This window comes from Sinohyriopsis cumingii, chromosome 9, assembly GCF_028554795.1.
Source record: "Sinohyriopsis cumingii isolate HCF-2022 chromosome 9, ASM2855479v2, whole genome shotgun sequence".
NCBI lineage: Eukaryota > Metazoa > Mollusca > Bivalvia > Unionida > Unionidae > Sinohyriopsis > Sinohyriopsis cumingii.
The window spans coordinates 62,757,298-62,774,088 of record NC_142969.1 but is presented as its reverse complement, the minus strand read 5'-3'; the positions used below and the strand labels follow the sequence as shown (position 1 = coordinate 62,774,088).

At 33.2% G+C, this 16,791-nt stretch overlaps 1 protein-coding gene across 1 annotated transcript in view; it reads right to left on the bottom strand.

Moving 5' to 3' along the window:
- The window catches only part of LOC149791915 (uncharacterized), a 46,463-nt gene that overhangs the window by 517 nt on the left and 29,155 nt on the right, over window positions 1-16,791 (bottom strand). Inside the window, exon 2 of the mRNA XM_089970428.1 lies at window positions 1-4,336. This exon is cut by the window's left edge and continues 517 nt beyond it. Within this exon, the coding sequence (XP_089826554.1) occupies window positions 4,041-4,336 (296 nt within the window). The 3' untranslated portion in view covers window positions 1-4,040. The remainder of the gene's footprint in view (window positions 4,337-16,791) is intronic.

Here is a 16,791-nt window from a genome sequence, read left to right as displayed (position 1 = left end):
AATTTGATACGCATGAAAAATAGAATATATTTTTCTTTCTATCACAGTGGACTGACTTTTACTCAGAACCCATATAATGAAAATGTACCCTTTCTATAATCACTACTCATGTGACAAATAAAACACAAAGATATCTACACCTGTACCCGTTTAATTTGTATTATATCTATCGTTCATGCTGTTATTACCGTAAACAAACACTTTAACGCGCACTCAGCTGCGAAGAGGTTGGATGCAGATTTCCCACCACATAATGCGCCAATGTATGGTTGTTTATTATGTGTATCATTTGAAGCAAGCAGTTACGGTGCACCAAACGGATGAAAACAATTCGCAGCGTTTCCACCGCATTCAAATATCATTCCACCAGGATTAAAATTATTGTTACAACACTTAGCTGTGTCCATGCAATTGTAATTTTGCCGTTGCAACGATACATTATTTTCCAGTGATTACTTATTCTTGCAATAATATTCGGACAGCATTGCAAACAGTTCCGACAGTTTTGACTATTTTCGGTACACTATAGAACAGCGTAGATCCTTGTGCGGTGGCAGATGTTGGACTACGCTATTCGCATTGTGTGACGGCAGATGTTGGACTACGTTATTCGCATTGTGTGACGGCAGATCTTGGACTGCACTATTCGCAGGTGGGTGCGTTTTATGCGGTTTTCTTCTCGGAATTTCTCGTAATAAATCGGAGCACCTGACACAGAAAGATTCATGTTTTTTTTCTGAAAAGTGTCGCCATCTTAACACGGCGTAAAATCCATCAGTCCCTTTTCAAAAGTGAACAAAAATTTGTTCTCATCTACCTGGTGCATAAAGCAAAATTTATCCCATTAGTTTGATTAAGCTGGCGTGCTACTCTAAAGTTTGGAAAGAATGTGTATACAGTATAATTAAAATGATACACCAGTGCTCAGATTACTTATATCTTGCGACCAATATATCCGTCTTGACAATCAATAGCGTCATGTTAGTTTTAAGCACCGAAACGTAACACCTTTAAAGACAGGATGTTGTAAGTTATGGGACAGGACATGGCCATGGAACAATTATGAATATGGCTGACCAGTCCAGAATTGTAATGAAGAGAGAATTTAATTTTCAACAAACCTAAGCAATACACTGTCTAGATTATATAAATTGCTAGAACATTTCTTATAAACATTAACAGTAAAGGGCTACAACTTGTTTCCATCGTGGAAATATTCTTTTAACAGACATAAGAACATAAGAGTTACAACATATTTGTATACGCGTGATGTATCAGTGCTGTATAAATTAAAAGTCTATAACGTAGTATCGAAGCAACATATTAAAATCAGCTATCATGTAGAAGAAAAAGCATTCAACCGGAATGACAGTGGTATAGAGGTATACATATATTGATTTGAACCTGTAAAATCATATGACGTTTATTTTAATACCTCGAGTGTTGCAAGCAACCGAATACATTTAAAAAAAACGTAAGATATGTTCTAAATAAAATATGAAAGATCACCTTCACAACGTAGACAAAGTCTTTGATTCCTTGTGAAATCAATAGTTTCGAAAGGATAAAGAATACTTCTGAATTCTATCAGACATGTTCATTTCAAATAGCACCCTCATGTTTATTACAATACAGCTAAACACAAGAAAATGTCAAGCTATCTGAAGGCTGGAAATGCATTCAGCCTGTGTTGGAAATGCATTCAGCCTGTATTGGAAATGTTTTTGAAAAACGACAAGACAACACGCTTTGCTCTTTCTATACCAAGGAAAAGTTTGCTAATTATTTGTACCCCTTTACCTCTTTCGGGTTAGACAAGTGCGTAGTGTGCTAACATACATTAAAGTACAATATATTTGTAAGTTTGCACGGATAAATGAATATCAGCATGCAACGTAAAATCGTTTGGAGAATTCAGATATACGTATCAATCTAGTTTGGGATTTTCGGTCAATTATTTGTAAGACAAAACCATCGGGATAAGTATTATATCGATGGCATCTGCCTATGAAATTGTATGCAAATCGTTTTAGTAATATTTCACGTGTGCATCTCAAATAAAAAGTGAAATCACACATTTGTTTTTAAACACGTTCGTTTAGAAAGTTGAAAATAGAAAGGGCTCGACTGCAAGGATCATGTCAAGGTGGCAAAATGTTTGATTTCCTAAGTGATACACTAACAAATATTTGCTAACAAAAGAGATGAGCTTCTGAATAAAACAGACTTCTTTAATCAAATTTCCTTTGAGATTTTAAAAAAGAAAATCTTGCTGCGTACATCATAATTATTACACGTTTCAACTGGAGCACATCGTGTCGTGTTGCGTGATTATTAATTAATTCCTTGTTAACTAGATGAAATATATAGAGTTTTCACATACAATGTATGTTCATCTTAAAAGCACAACATAGCTGTATATAACTAGACAAGGAAAGAAAAGTCACCTGTTTGTAAAATTTTATGAAGGGCAAAAATAATTTTCATTTTCAATTCAACGAAAGTTTTCGAATTCAAAGTTAAACTCTGTGTCGCTCTGGATATTGTAATATTCCATGAGCCTGCAATTTATAATGATTATGTATGAATAATTCATATTTAAGAGTCCATAATTACTTTAACACTGGCATTTGGTCATGTAACTAAATTCATCTGTTTATTCAGGTAGTTCATTCAATTCTCTCGAATGCTTTTGTTATTATTTAATAAAATTTGCGATTTTCTATCTCATGAGGAAAATTAGCCATTGTTTAGCAGATATTCAATATGAAAATTTAAATAAATTGTGCATTTAACATGCTGAACAAAAGTCAAGAAACTTGAAAACATTGTTCAACCGATCTGAAAAAAGACTTCATCCCTTGAGAAACTTAATGATTTTTTTTTCCCGTATAAGTACTGTATTATCGGCTGTAAACAAAATTCATATTTTTAAAACCGTTTTGATGTAGATTATGATTTTTCGTTAATACTAACTCATATTAGAAATAAGAACGGACGGGCAAATTACTAAAAAAAGGTGTAAAACATGTGCTAAGTGGGATAAAACTGTAAATGAACGGATGCACAAAATATCATCATGAATAGTTTAACTGGGACATTAAACGTGAGAATGAGAACGTCGCCCTAGCTCGAGGGGTAATAAACATAAAACAGCAAAAATGTTTCACTCTCATTTAAATTAATCTCCAACCTTCAATTTCGTTCGTATTGCAACATTTTAACAATATAACTCGGTCCATTACTGCGAGTTCTGGACAGAAGAAAGAAAATGTATGTTTTATACAAAAAGTGAATATGAACAGTTTGAATATTACTTGAGATCAATGTTTAAGTTTTAAATGAAATTGTAGAATAAGAGTAGGGACACAATAACGGATATGACATACTATTTTTAGAAAGTTACCCATTATTCCGAGCTCTTTGAGTGACCTTTAACCTTTAACGGTTTTTTTATTTACCCATAATTCCGAGCGTCCAGAATGACCATTAACCCATGAAGGTTTATGAATTCGTCCTGAGTGGATACGGCAGCTTACTTACAAGAACACAATACAGAACTACATTTACATGCGAATATTCCAAGCTCCAGACAAATAATGTAAGAATATTTTACATCCGTGGAGCTTCATAAATTCTCGTATTGGGTATATATAAATATGTAAGGAATAACCACGTGGCAAGAGTGCAAGTATAAAGATTGAGGTTATTCCAATAACATAAAACCTGGCCCTGCACCACAGTTGTAACACACCAATCGACTGTTTATGTTTGTTAATCTACTTTTTGTTTCTTGTCAAATTGAACAAGCCGTAAACCAGTGCAGTTTTCTGAGTTCCGAACGTCACGCAATAACTTTAATTCCATAGCAATCTTGTCAGTTTCTTCCCGTACCAAGCAGTCCTAACACTCTCAGCAAATATTTCTTTCGTCGTTTTCTTTAATGATGGTGTAAAACTGGATACATATCTATTCTCGTCGTATGGGTAATATAAATATCTGTATTTTAGGTATTCATCTATCTCCTATAAAAGTCGAAACTAATGCGAGGAATCGTCACTTTCGCTTGCATCTACTTTTTCTTCATTAGCTTTGTTTGCCGTGGATTTCACAGTTTCATTTAATTCTTTTATTGCCTGCTTTTCTTTCTTCAGTTTCATCCGACGATTTTGAAACCAAATTTTTATCTGTCTTTCCGTTAGACACAATGAATGAGCAACTTCAATCCTCCTTTTTCGTGTTAGATAGTGATTGAATTGGAATTCTTTTTCTAGCTCCAAAGTTTGGTATCGGCTATATGTTTGTCGACCTCGTCTTCTCTGTGCTGAATTGGGACCTGAAATGAAGGAACAGATGAACTTTATTATTATTATTATTATTATTATTATTATTAGTTCATCATTGTATTATATGCGCAACGTTTTGATTAGACAATAGCTATGGAATCATTGTCTCATTATGTTCTAAAGAAAAGAAATCGTAATATTTTATGACGTGAAGTAAATGTATTGGGTAATGCATGTTTGTCATTCTTAGACAGAAAATATGTGTACTTTACAGAGACGGGAAGATAAGGAGAGATACTGGGACTGTTTGTGTGCTTGTTGGATTTTTAATGTATCTTCAACAATTTGTAAGTCATATCGCTACGGCGTTTGTAGTGTCGCAGTTTAAAGTGATGTCTACCACCGGGATATCATGCCGCAAACATGTAGCACGATGTCCCACCTGGTCACATTATCCTGACACTATGCCTACCAGCCCTAACAATAACCTCTTAATGTTGAGCGCAAAGCGAGGCAGCTGCTAGTAGCATTTGTATAAGTCATTGGTATGACTCGGCCGGGGTTCTGATCCGCATCATGGCAATCCTCCAAGTAGCTTAGGAGGAGTGGCAATGAAAATGTAGGGACAGAGGGAGACAAGGACAGAAAGAGCGAGAGAGATTGAGATAGAGAGAGACTGCCTAGCACTCGCCTTTATTTAAATAAATGTGTTAACGGCCTAAGACACATGAATGTGTATAGTATTGTGTTGACGTTAGTTTATTGATTTTTATGTCAGTGGGAATATATTTGTTACACTTTGGTTTTTACATAATACATAAGAGAGGAAAAAACCAGGTTTTCAACGTTCTGTCTGAATAGTTTGGGTTTACCAGGATTGGATTTCAATGTTCTTTAGCTCGGATGCTGAATATTTGAAAGTAATGCAAACATTTCCTTTATGTTTGGACAATCATGTATACAGTCCAAGATTCGCTCCATTTAATTCTGACATTCAAAGAGATACAATGAAATCGAAGTCATAAATAAATTATATTTCTCATATTTCATGTAGAAAGAGACAGTCAAATCGTTTAAATATGGCGAATGAAAAACTAATTTTTCCGACAGTTTTTCAGACAGTATTTAATGCATTCTATTTTATTCAACCAAACCATGTATACAGCTAAATATAGAAAAGTGAACTAAAGTTGGAGAATACTAAAACAATTCTTTAAAAAAAATAACCTGATTTATATGTCCAATATGACGTCGTTTTCATTTTCACAAGTTCAAGGGATGTGATTCTATGTCCCTTTCCACTATCAAACTTTGCATTTTTATATCGTTTTTTGTTTTCTTCATATCTCTAGGGTGGCATCTATACATTTCCAACCACAACGGGTGCGTTAGAACTCAAAGTACGTGATAAATCAATTATATAATGTCTCATAAATGAAGAAAAATGCATATCATCACGAGAAATCGATGTCAATAAATGGCATTCGTTTATTGAAGCTCTTTACAAATCAACTCAACCGCTCCGGTGGCCTAGTGGTTAGAGCGTAAGACTCGGGTGCGGGAGGTCGTGGGTTCGATCCCCGGCCGAGTCATACCAAAGACTTACACAAATGGTACTAACAGCTGCCTCGCTTCGCGCTCAGCATTAAGAGGTTAGAGTTAGGACTGGTCGGCCTGGCGTCAGTATAACGTGACTGGGTGAAACATCATGCTACGTGTTTGCGGCAGTATGCCCCAGTGCTACACATCACTACAAACTGCTATACTACAGATATCGTAGCGATATGACTGAAAAATTGTTAAAGCTACGTTAAAAATACAAATTACAGACACACACACACACACACACACACACACACACACACACACACACACACACATACATCAACTCAATCATTGTGAATCTTTTTATTTTATTTTGGTAACTGTTTGTGAAGTAGTAAATGTAATCTTCAACGAAGAAATACAAAGGATCGTTATCTTTCTCATTTAATCTCCTCTGACCTATCGCCAGAGCAGAGATAACCACGCCCTTAGTTATTAGCATAACACATTATATACAGATTCATTATTTATGTGAATAAATGTTAATTCGTTGGTGCATATTGAACATGTTACGAAATTGGTTGAAATTTGTTTAAGTTATAACAAATTAAATTTGAAAACGATATATAGGGGTAGTCTTTTAGGTGACGGATATAAGGCCCGAATGTCTATCCATCTGTCAGTATGCACGTAAATCACGTGACGCTGACACTTGTCCAGTGATTTTTATTGGTACGCGAGCCATAGATATCGGCACGTGTTAGTGTTTGAGTGACATAAGGCGAAATAATAATTTACCTATCTCGTTTCCCTGATTAATAAATAACAGTAATAGCAGAAATAACAATAGATAGGTATTATTATTATTATTATTATTATTATTATTATTATTATTATTATTATTACTGTTGTTGTTGTTATTATTATTATTGTTATTATTATTATTATTATTATTATTATTATTATTATTATTATTATCAGTAGTAGTAGTAGTAGTATTAGTATTAGTATTATTATCGCAAGTAAAAAGAACTAGTAGTAGTAGTAGCAGCAGCTGTTTTTGTTGATTATGGTATTGTTGCTGTAGTAGTATTTAAGCTAACTATCCATTTGTGATAAATGTATTAAAAAAATAATTTTAGACCGCGTAAATGTTTTGGTTTTTTCGTTTAGGAAGATGGATGTTATAAAGCGCTGACAAACGTATAAATATATTCATGTTTTTCGAATTGCTTCGACCCTATTCAAATTTGACATCCAGTTCAAAACATTAAGAAAAGAGCGAGCCAAAGTATATAGAGTTGGAATAGGTGTGGATGGTAAGCCAGTGGCGAGGAAGCGGCAAAAAATAATGAGAGTAGTAATAGTAGTAGTAGTCGTAGTAGTAGTAAAAACGGTAGTACAATAAACATTGTATGTAATTGTAGTTTAAAATTAATGGCATCAAACTCACTTTGTATGAGCATCATCATCAGAAACAGGCAGTAACATTAGTAGAAACATGAAAACAGTAAAGAGTAGTAGTAGTAGCAGTAACAACATTAGTTGTAGTAAGAGGAGGAGCAGCAGAATCAGTTGTAGTAGTAGCAGTAACAGTAGTAGAGGAGGGTCGGTAAAAGTGGCACTAGTAGTAGTGACGCGGATTTATATGGCCACAAATAAATTTGTTTTTCAGTTATAGGTCAGGTCTCTGTGTAATAACAACGATTAAAGTTTCAGCCGTTTGAAAACACATGTAAATATTTGTAATCGTCATCCAGTGGTCAATATGATATAATAGACATAAAACTTTTAAGTTCTGCGTTAGAAGAAGAATATATAAATACAGCTACATATTTGAGTTTTATTTTAAAAGCGTCCGTAATATATAATTGACTCTATCATCTGACGACGTAAGAAGCGTCTTCCTTTCTCAGGGTCACTTTGTCTTAAAGGGTAATATGAAAACTAATGTACAACCTTGTACCATTTCCTAGTGACTAATGAGGGTACAAACGTATACATTTAAATAACGAGTATAAAACAGAATAGTAAAAGTCTGTCTTTTGAAATATAAAATAGCTTTTCACCAAAAATATCACAATTACTCGTCGTTCTAATTTCATTTGAATAAAAGAAGAAGAAGGAAAAAAAAAAACTTGAATCACCTAAACTCATCGCTTCACATGTACATAATTAAAACTGCTTTGGAGTTTGGTTGATTGGACAAGTTACGGAGGATCGCATTGGACAAGTTGCAGAGAATCACAAATACAAGTTTTAATATTTTACCTGAATGTTGCTACATGGCATTATACGAAACACGTTAGAATTTTTGGCATGAAATAATTATTATGTCATTATTTAAATTAAAAGTTAAAGGTCTTAATATTTTTTTTTTGTAAATCTAAGTGATATTATCTGGCTTATTTAAGACCTGAGCTTCATATATTACACGATTTATTAAGTCTTGAAATTTGAAAATTGCGAATTGCACGAATGGCAGTAGTGAATTGATTACACACTGCACGGACAGCTCGTAACGATGTAAACAGATAATGTTGAAGTTTTATAACTACAAATAGTGATAACAATATCGCATCTCAGGAGATAAATAAAAGATACATATTATGTAAGATAGGCTTGGTCAAATCTTGTAATTATATCGAAATTAAAAAGCAATGGTCAAATATATTACAACTTACTGAGCATATGTTGCAAGAATTGAGAATGGTCAAAATCGTGTCATGTGACGGAGACAACTAGATGTTATTAGTGCATAACGCCAGACAAGAATGTATCCGGCCTCTGACAACATTTGAAAATAATAGCTAAAATATATAGATATGTTTCTTATTTCTTGCGAATCGGTATTATTTTATAATAAATATCTATATTCGCTAGAGCCGTCAATACTGTGTGTAGTCGATTTGTAAGCTTCATTTTGTTTATGAACTACTTAAGCGCATCATGTTGAATTCTGGTTCCAGAAACTTGCCATGTTTAACACGTTTACCTGCAGCATTCATCAACTATCATTCTTTCTTCTGTTAATGGCTAAACATAATATGGAGGTAGATAACATATCACAAGTGCCATGAATAGATTGCTGTCTCTTTTTTGCCCGGTTACAATATGAATCTGAATTCTTTTTTCAGCTGATTTCTACACCAAGATACGTCAGCGACGTATGTTGCTTTCGCAAAAGTAGCCAAAGTAGTAAAATTATATAGACACATAATGAATATACGCATTGGATATGGAACATAATTAAACAAAAAGATGAATGAAGGCAGAAGGGATAAAACAGAGTTGACAGGACTCCAACAAGACCGTTTTTTTTTAAGCTAAGGACAGAAAGATTGAACTGGAGTATATTAGACCTGAAAATTTAAAGCTGTACGAGGATCATTCTAAAGAACATTCGTTTGGGAAAAAAGAGTAAGACACACACCTTATGCCCATTTCTGAGTTCTATTTCATCTCTACGTTGAATGGGCGTGTCTTATTATACATATATATTAATGTCTGTTTTTCGTACTAGATTAGACATTGTTTTCTTTCATATTTGCCAAAAAAAATTCAAATATTTTTTACATCTTTCTTCCACTAACCCTCCCGTCCATTCTCTTCATTGATCAGTCGATCGAAATCTATGGCTTTACTTGTTATTATCAGTTCAGTTTTGATGAAATAAAGAGGACGAAGATGAGTAAGCTTTTCATTATATTTAATAAAGAGGATGAAGATGAGTTAGCTTTTCATTGCACAAAAAAGAAGAGGATGAAGATAAAGATGAGTAAGCTTTTCATTGCATACAATAAAGGGGATGAAGATGGGTGAGCTTTACATTGTATAAAATAAAGAGGATGAAGATGAGTGAACTTTTCATTGTATAAAATAAAGGGGGAGGTGGAGATGAGTGAACTTTTTTTGTATGAAATAAAAGGGATGAAGATGAGTGAGCTTTTCATTGTATAAAATAAAGGGGATGGAGATGGGTGAGCTTTACATTGTATAAAATAAAGGCGATGAAGATGAGTGAGCTTTTCATTGTATAAAATAAAGGGGATGGAGATGAATGATATTTTCACCGTATAAAAACAGAGGATGAAGATGAGTGAGCCTTTCACTGTGTAAAAACAGAGGATGAAGATGAGTGAGCCTTTCACTGTATAAAATAAAGAGGACAAAGATGAGTTGGCTTTTCGTTGTATAAAATAAAGGGGGGATGGAGATGAGTAAGCTTTTCATTATATAAAATAAAGACGATCTTGAGTTTTAAACTATACAAAATAAATGGGATGCAGATGAGCGAGTGAACTTTTCATTGTATTAAATAAAGAGGATGAAGATGAGTGGGATTTTCACTGTATAAAATAAAGAGGATGAAGATGAGTTAACTTTTCATTGTATAAAATAAAGGGGGAGGTGGAGATAAGTGAACTTTTTTTGTATGAAATAAAATGGATGAAGATCAGTGAGGTTTTCGTTGTATAAAATAAAGGGGAAGAAGATGAGTGGGCTTTACATTATACAAAATAAAGAGGACATTGATTAGAGAGCTTTCCATTATGTAAAAAGGGGATGAATATGAGTGAGCTTCTCAGTGTGCAAAATAAAGAGGGAGGATGAATATGAGTGAGTTTTTCACTGTATAAAAGAAATAGGATGAAGATGAGTGAGTTTTTCACTGTATAAAAGAAATAGGATGGAGATGAGTGAGTTTTTCACTGTATAAAAGAAATAGGATAAAGATGAGTGAGCCTTTCACTGTATAAAATAAATAGGATGAAGATGAGTGGGATTTTCACTGTATAAAAGAAATAGGATGAAGATGAGAAAGCCTTTCACTGTATAAAATAAATAGGATGAAGATGAGTGGGATTTTCACTGTATAAAATAAATGGGATGAAGAGGAGTGGGATTTTCACTGTATAAAATAAATAGGATGGAGATGAGTGTGCTTTTCACTGTAAAAAACAAAGAGGATGAAGATGAGTATAAAATAAATAGGATGAAGATGAGTGGGATTTTCACTGTATAAAAGAAATAGGATGAAGATGAGTGGGATTTTCACTGTAGAAAATAAAGAGGATGAAGATCAGTGGGATTTTCACTGTATAAAATAAATAGGATGGAGATGAGTGTGCTTTTCACTGTATAAAACAAAAAGGTTGAAGATGAGTGGGATTTTCACTGTAGAAAATAAATAGGATGAAGATGAGTGGGATTTTCACTGTATAAAATAAAGGGGATGAAGATGAGTGGGATTTTCACTGTATAAAATAAATAGGATGGAGATGAGTGTGCTTTTCACTGTATAAAACAAAAAGGTTGAAGATGAGTGGGATTTTCACTGTAGAAAATAAATAGGATGAAGATGAGTGGGATTTTCACTGTATAAAATAAAGGGGATGAAGATGAGTGGGATTTTCACTGTATAAAATAAATAGGATGAAGATCAGTGGGATTATCACTGTATAAAATAAATAGGATGGAGATGAGTGTGCTTTTCACTGTATAAAACAAAGAGGATGAAGATGAGTGGGATTTTCACTGTAGAAAATAAATAGGATGAAGATGAGTGGGATTTTCACTGTAGAAAATAAAGAGGATGAAGATCAGTGGGATTTTCACTGTATAAAATAAATAGGATGGAGATGAGTGTGCTTTTCACTGTATAAAACAAAAAGGTTGAAGATGAGTGGGATTTTCACTGTAGAAAATAAATAGGATGAAGATGAGTGGGATTTTCACTGTATAAAATAAAGGGGATGAAGATGAGTGGGATTTTCACTGTATAAAATAAATAGGATGGAGATGAGTGTGCTTTTCACTGTATAAAACAAAAAGGTTGAAGATGAGTGGGATTTTCACTGTAGAAAATAAATAGGATGAAGATGAGTGGGATTTTCACTGTATAAAATAAAGGGGATGAAGATGAGTGGGATTTTCACTGTATAAAATAAATAGGATGAAGATCAGTGGGATTATCACTGTATAAAATAAATAGGATGGAGATGAGTGTGCTTTTCACTGTATAAAACAAAGAGGATGAAGATGAGTGGGATTTTCACTGTAGAAAATAAATAGGATGAAGATGAGTGGGATTTTCACTGTATAAAATAAAGGGGATGAAGATCAGTGGGATTTTCACTGTATAAAATAAATAGGATGGAGATGAGTGTGCTTTTCACTGTATAAAACAAAGAGGATGAAGATGAGTGAGATTTTCACTGTATAAAATAAATAGGATGAAGATGAGTGTGCTTTTCACTGTATAAAATAAATAGGATGAAGATGAGTGGTATTTTCACTGTATAAAATAAATAGGATGAAGATGAGTGGGATTTTCACTGTATAAAATAAATAGGATGAAGATGAGTGTGCTTTTCAATGTATAAAATAAATAAGATGAAGATGAGTGGGATTTTCACTGTATCAAATAAATAGGATGGAAGTGAGTGGTATTTTCACTGTATAAAATAAATAGGATGAAGAGGAGTGGGATTTTCACTGTATAAAATAAATAGGATGAAGATGAGTGGTATTTTCACTGTATAAAATAAATAGGATGAAGAGGAGTGGGATTTTCACTGTATAAAATAAATAGGATGAAGATGAGTGGGATTTTCACTGTATAAAATAAAGAGGATGAAGATCAGTGGGATTTTCACTGTATAAAATAAAGGGGATGAAGATGAGTGGGATTTGTACTGTATAAAATAAAGAGGATGAAGATAAGTGAACTTTACATTGTATAAAATAAAGAGGACATTGAAAAGAGAGCTTTTCATTGTATAAAATATGTGATGAAGATCAGTGAACTTTTCATTGTATAAAATAAAGGGGTAAAAGATGAGTTAGTTTTTAATTGCATAAAATAATGAGGACAAAGATGAGTTATCTTTACAATGTATAAAATGAATGGGACAAATATTAGTTAGCTTTGTATTGTATAAAAAATGGGGCAACGATGTGTTATATTTTCATTGTATAAAATGAATGGGACAAATATTAACTAGCTTTGTATTGTATAAAAAATGGGACAACGATGTGTTATCTTTTCATTGTATAAAATGAATGGGACAAGTATTAGTTAGCTTAGAATTGTATAAAAAATGGGACAACGATGTGTTATCTTTTCATTGTATAAAATGAATGGGACAAGTATTAGTTAGCTTTGTATTGTATAAAAAATGAGACAACGATGTGTTATCTTTTCATAGTATAAAATGAATGGGACAAGTATTAGTTAGCTTTGTATTGTATAAAAAATGGGACAACGATGTGTTATCGTTTCATTGTATAAAATAAAGGAAACAAAGATGATTTAGCTTTTCATAGTATAAAATGAACGGAAGAAAGATCATTTAGCTTTTCGTTGCATAAAATAAAGGGGACAAAGATGAGTTAGCTTTAGATTGTATAAAATAATCGGGATGAAGTTATATTAGCTTTACATTCTATAAAATAAAGTGGACATAGATGAGTGTATACAATCAGGAGGACAAAGATGAGAGTGCTTTTTATCTATGCATATAAAGTGAAAAGTGCACGATGAACAATATATTCTTCAAGCAGCTAAATATTTAGACTGGATGTAAAAGACTAAGGATTTACACACAAATGAGGGTTGGGATAAGGCCACACATTTTACTGAATTTGCACGACACATTTCGGAATGAGTTGAGGGCATGCGCCAACTAATTAATCTGAGTTCCCCCTAGTGTAACAAACATAAGTTCATGCAATGGTTTCGTTTTCTTCTGGTTCGTTTTCTGTGTTTCGTTCACTTTCTTGGATGTTTTTAATTTGGTACAAAAAGTCTGACGCTAAATTAAACATAAAAGTCATCAGGAGAGAACTACATTTTCTGTATCGAACAGAACTGAAAGGCTCTAACCATATGTGTCTCACTTGATTATAAAGTGACATGAAGAGTTACCTGATTACAAAGTGACATGAAGAGTTACCTGATTACAAAGTGACATGAATTGTTACCTGATTACAAAGTTACATGAATATTTACCTGATTATAAAGTGACATGAATAGTTGCCTGATTACAAAGTGCCATGAAGAGTTACCTGATTACAAAGTGACATGAATATTTACCTGATTACAAAGTGACATGAAGAGTTACCTGATTACAAAGTGACATGAATAGTTACCTGATTGCAAAGTGACACGAAGAGTTACCTGATTACAAAGTGTCACGAAGAGTTACCTGCATACAAAGTGACATGAATTGTTACCTGATTACTAAGTGCCATGAAGAGTTACCTGATTACAAAGTGACATGAATTGTTACCTGATTGCAAAGTGACATGAATAGTTACCTGATTACAAAGTGACATGAAGAGTTACCTGATTACAAAGTGACATGAAGAGTTACCTGATTACAACGTGACATGAATATTTACCTGATTATAAAGTGACATGAATAGTTACCTGATTACAAAGTGACATGAATAGTTACCTGATTACAAAGTGACATGAATAGTTACCTGATTACAAAGTGACATGAATAGTTACCTGATTACAAAGTACCATAAGAGTTACCAAATTACAAAGTGACATGAATATTTGCCTGATTATAAAGTGACATGAATAGTTACCTGATTACAAAGTGACATGAATAGTTCCCTGATTACAAAGTTACCTGATTACAAAGTTACATGAATATGTACCTGATTATAAAGTGACATGAATAGTTACCTGATTACAAAGTGACATGAATAGTTACCTAATTATAAAGTGACATGAATAGTTACCTGATTATAAAGTGACATGAATATTTACCTGATTACAAAGGGCCATGAAGAGTTACCTGATTACAAAGTGACATGAATAGTTACCTGATTGCAAAGGGCCATGAAGAGTTACCTGATTACAAAGTGACATGAAGAGTTACCGTACCTGATTACAAAGTGCCATGAATAGTTACCTGATTACAAAGTACCATAAGAGTTACCAAATTACAAAGTGACATGAATATTTGCCTGATTACAAAGTGGCATGAATAGTTACCTGTTTATAAAGTGACATGAATAATTATCTGATAAGAAAGTGACTTGAAGAGTTACCTAATTACAAAGTGACATGAATAGTTACCTGATTACAAAGTGCCATGGAGAGTTACCTGAATACAAAGTGACATGAATTGTTACCTGATTACATTGTGCCATGAATAGTTACCTGATTACAAAGTGACATGAAGAGTTACCTGGTTGCAAAGTGACATGAATAGTTACCTGATTACAAAGTGACATGAAGAGTTACCTTATTACAAAGTGCCATGAATAGTTATCTGATTACAAAGTGACATGAATAGTTACCTGATTACAAAGTTACATGAATATTTACCTGATTACAAAGTGACATGAATAGTTACCTGATTACAAAGTGACATGAAGAGTTACCTGGTTGCAAAGTGACATGAATAGTTACCTGATTACAAAGTGACATGAATAGTTACCTGATTACAAAGTGACATGAAGAGTTACCTTATTACAAAGTGCCATGAATAGTTATCTGATTACAAAGTGCCATGAATAGTTACCTGATTACAAAGTTACATGAATATTTACCTGATTACAAAGTGACATGAAGAGTTACCTGATTACAAAGTGACATGAATAGTTACCTGATTACAAAGTGACATGAATAGTTACCTGATCACAAAGTGACATGAATAGTTACCTTATTACAAAGTGCCATGAATAGTTATCTGATTACAAAGTGACATGAATAGTTACCTGATTACAAAGTGACATGAATATTTGCCTGATTATAAAGTGACATGAATAGTTACCTGATTACAAAGTGACATGAATAGTTACCTGATTACAAAGTGACATGAATAGTTCCCTGATTACAAAGTTACCTGATTACAAAGTTACATGAATATTTACCCGATTATAAAGTGACACGAATAGTTACCTGATTGCAAAGTGACATGAATAGTTACCTGATTATAAAGTGACATGAATATTTACCTGATTACAAAGGGCCATGAAGAGTTACCTGATTACAAAGTGACATGAAGAGTTACCGTACCTGATTACAAAGTACCATGAATAGTTACCTGATTACAAAGTACCATAAGAGTTACCAAATTACAAAGTGACATGAATATTTGCCTGATTACAAAGTGGCATGAATAGTTACCTGTTTATAAAGTGACATGAATAATTATCTGATTACAAAGTGACCTGAAGAGTTACCTGATTACAAAGTGACATGATATTTACCTGATTACAAAGTGCCATGGAGAGTTACCTGAATACAAAGTGACATGAATTGTTACCTGATTACATTGTGCCATGAATAGTTACCTGATTACAAAGTGACATGAATTGTTACCTGATTACAAAGTAACATGAATAGTTACATGATTACAAAGTGACATGAAGAGTTACCTTATTACAAAGTGCCATGAATAGTTATCTGATTACAAAGTGACATGAATAGTTACCTGATTACAAAGTTACATGAATATTTACCTGATTACAAAGTGACATGAATAGTTACCTGATTACAAAGTGACACGAATATTTACCTGATTACAAAGGGCCATGAAGAGTTACCTGATTACAAAGTGACATGAATAGTTACCTGATTACAAAGTGACATGAATAGTTACCTGATCACAAAGTGACATGAAGAGTTACCTTATTACAAAGTGCCATGAATAGTTATCTGATTACAAAGTGACATGAATAGTTACCTGATTACAAAGTTACATGAATATTTACCTGATTACAAAGTGACATGAATAGTTACCTGATTACAAAGTGACATGAAGAGTTACCTGGTTGCAAAGTGACATGAATAGTTACCTGATTACAAAGTGACATGAATAGTTACCTGATTACAAAGTGACATGAAGAGTTACCTTATTACAAAGTGCCATGAATAGTTATCTGATTACAAAGTGACATGAATAGTTACCTGATTACAAAGTTACATGAATAT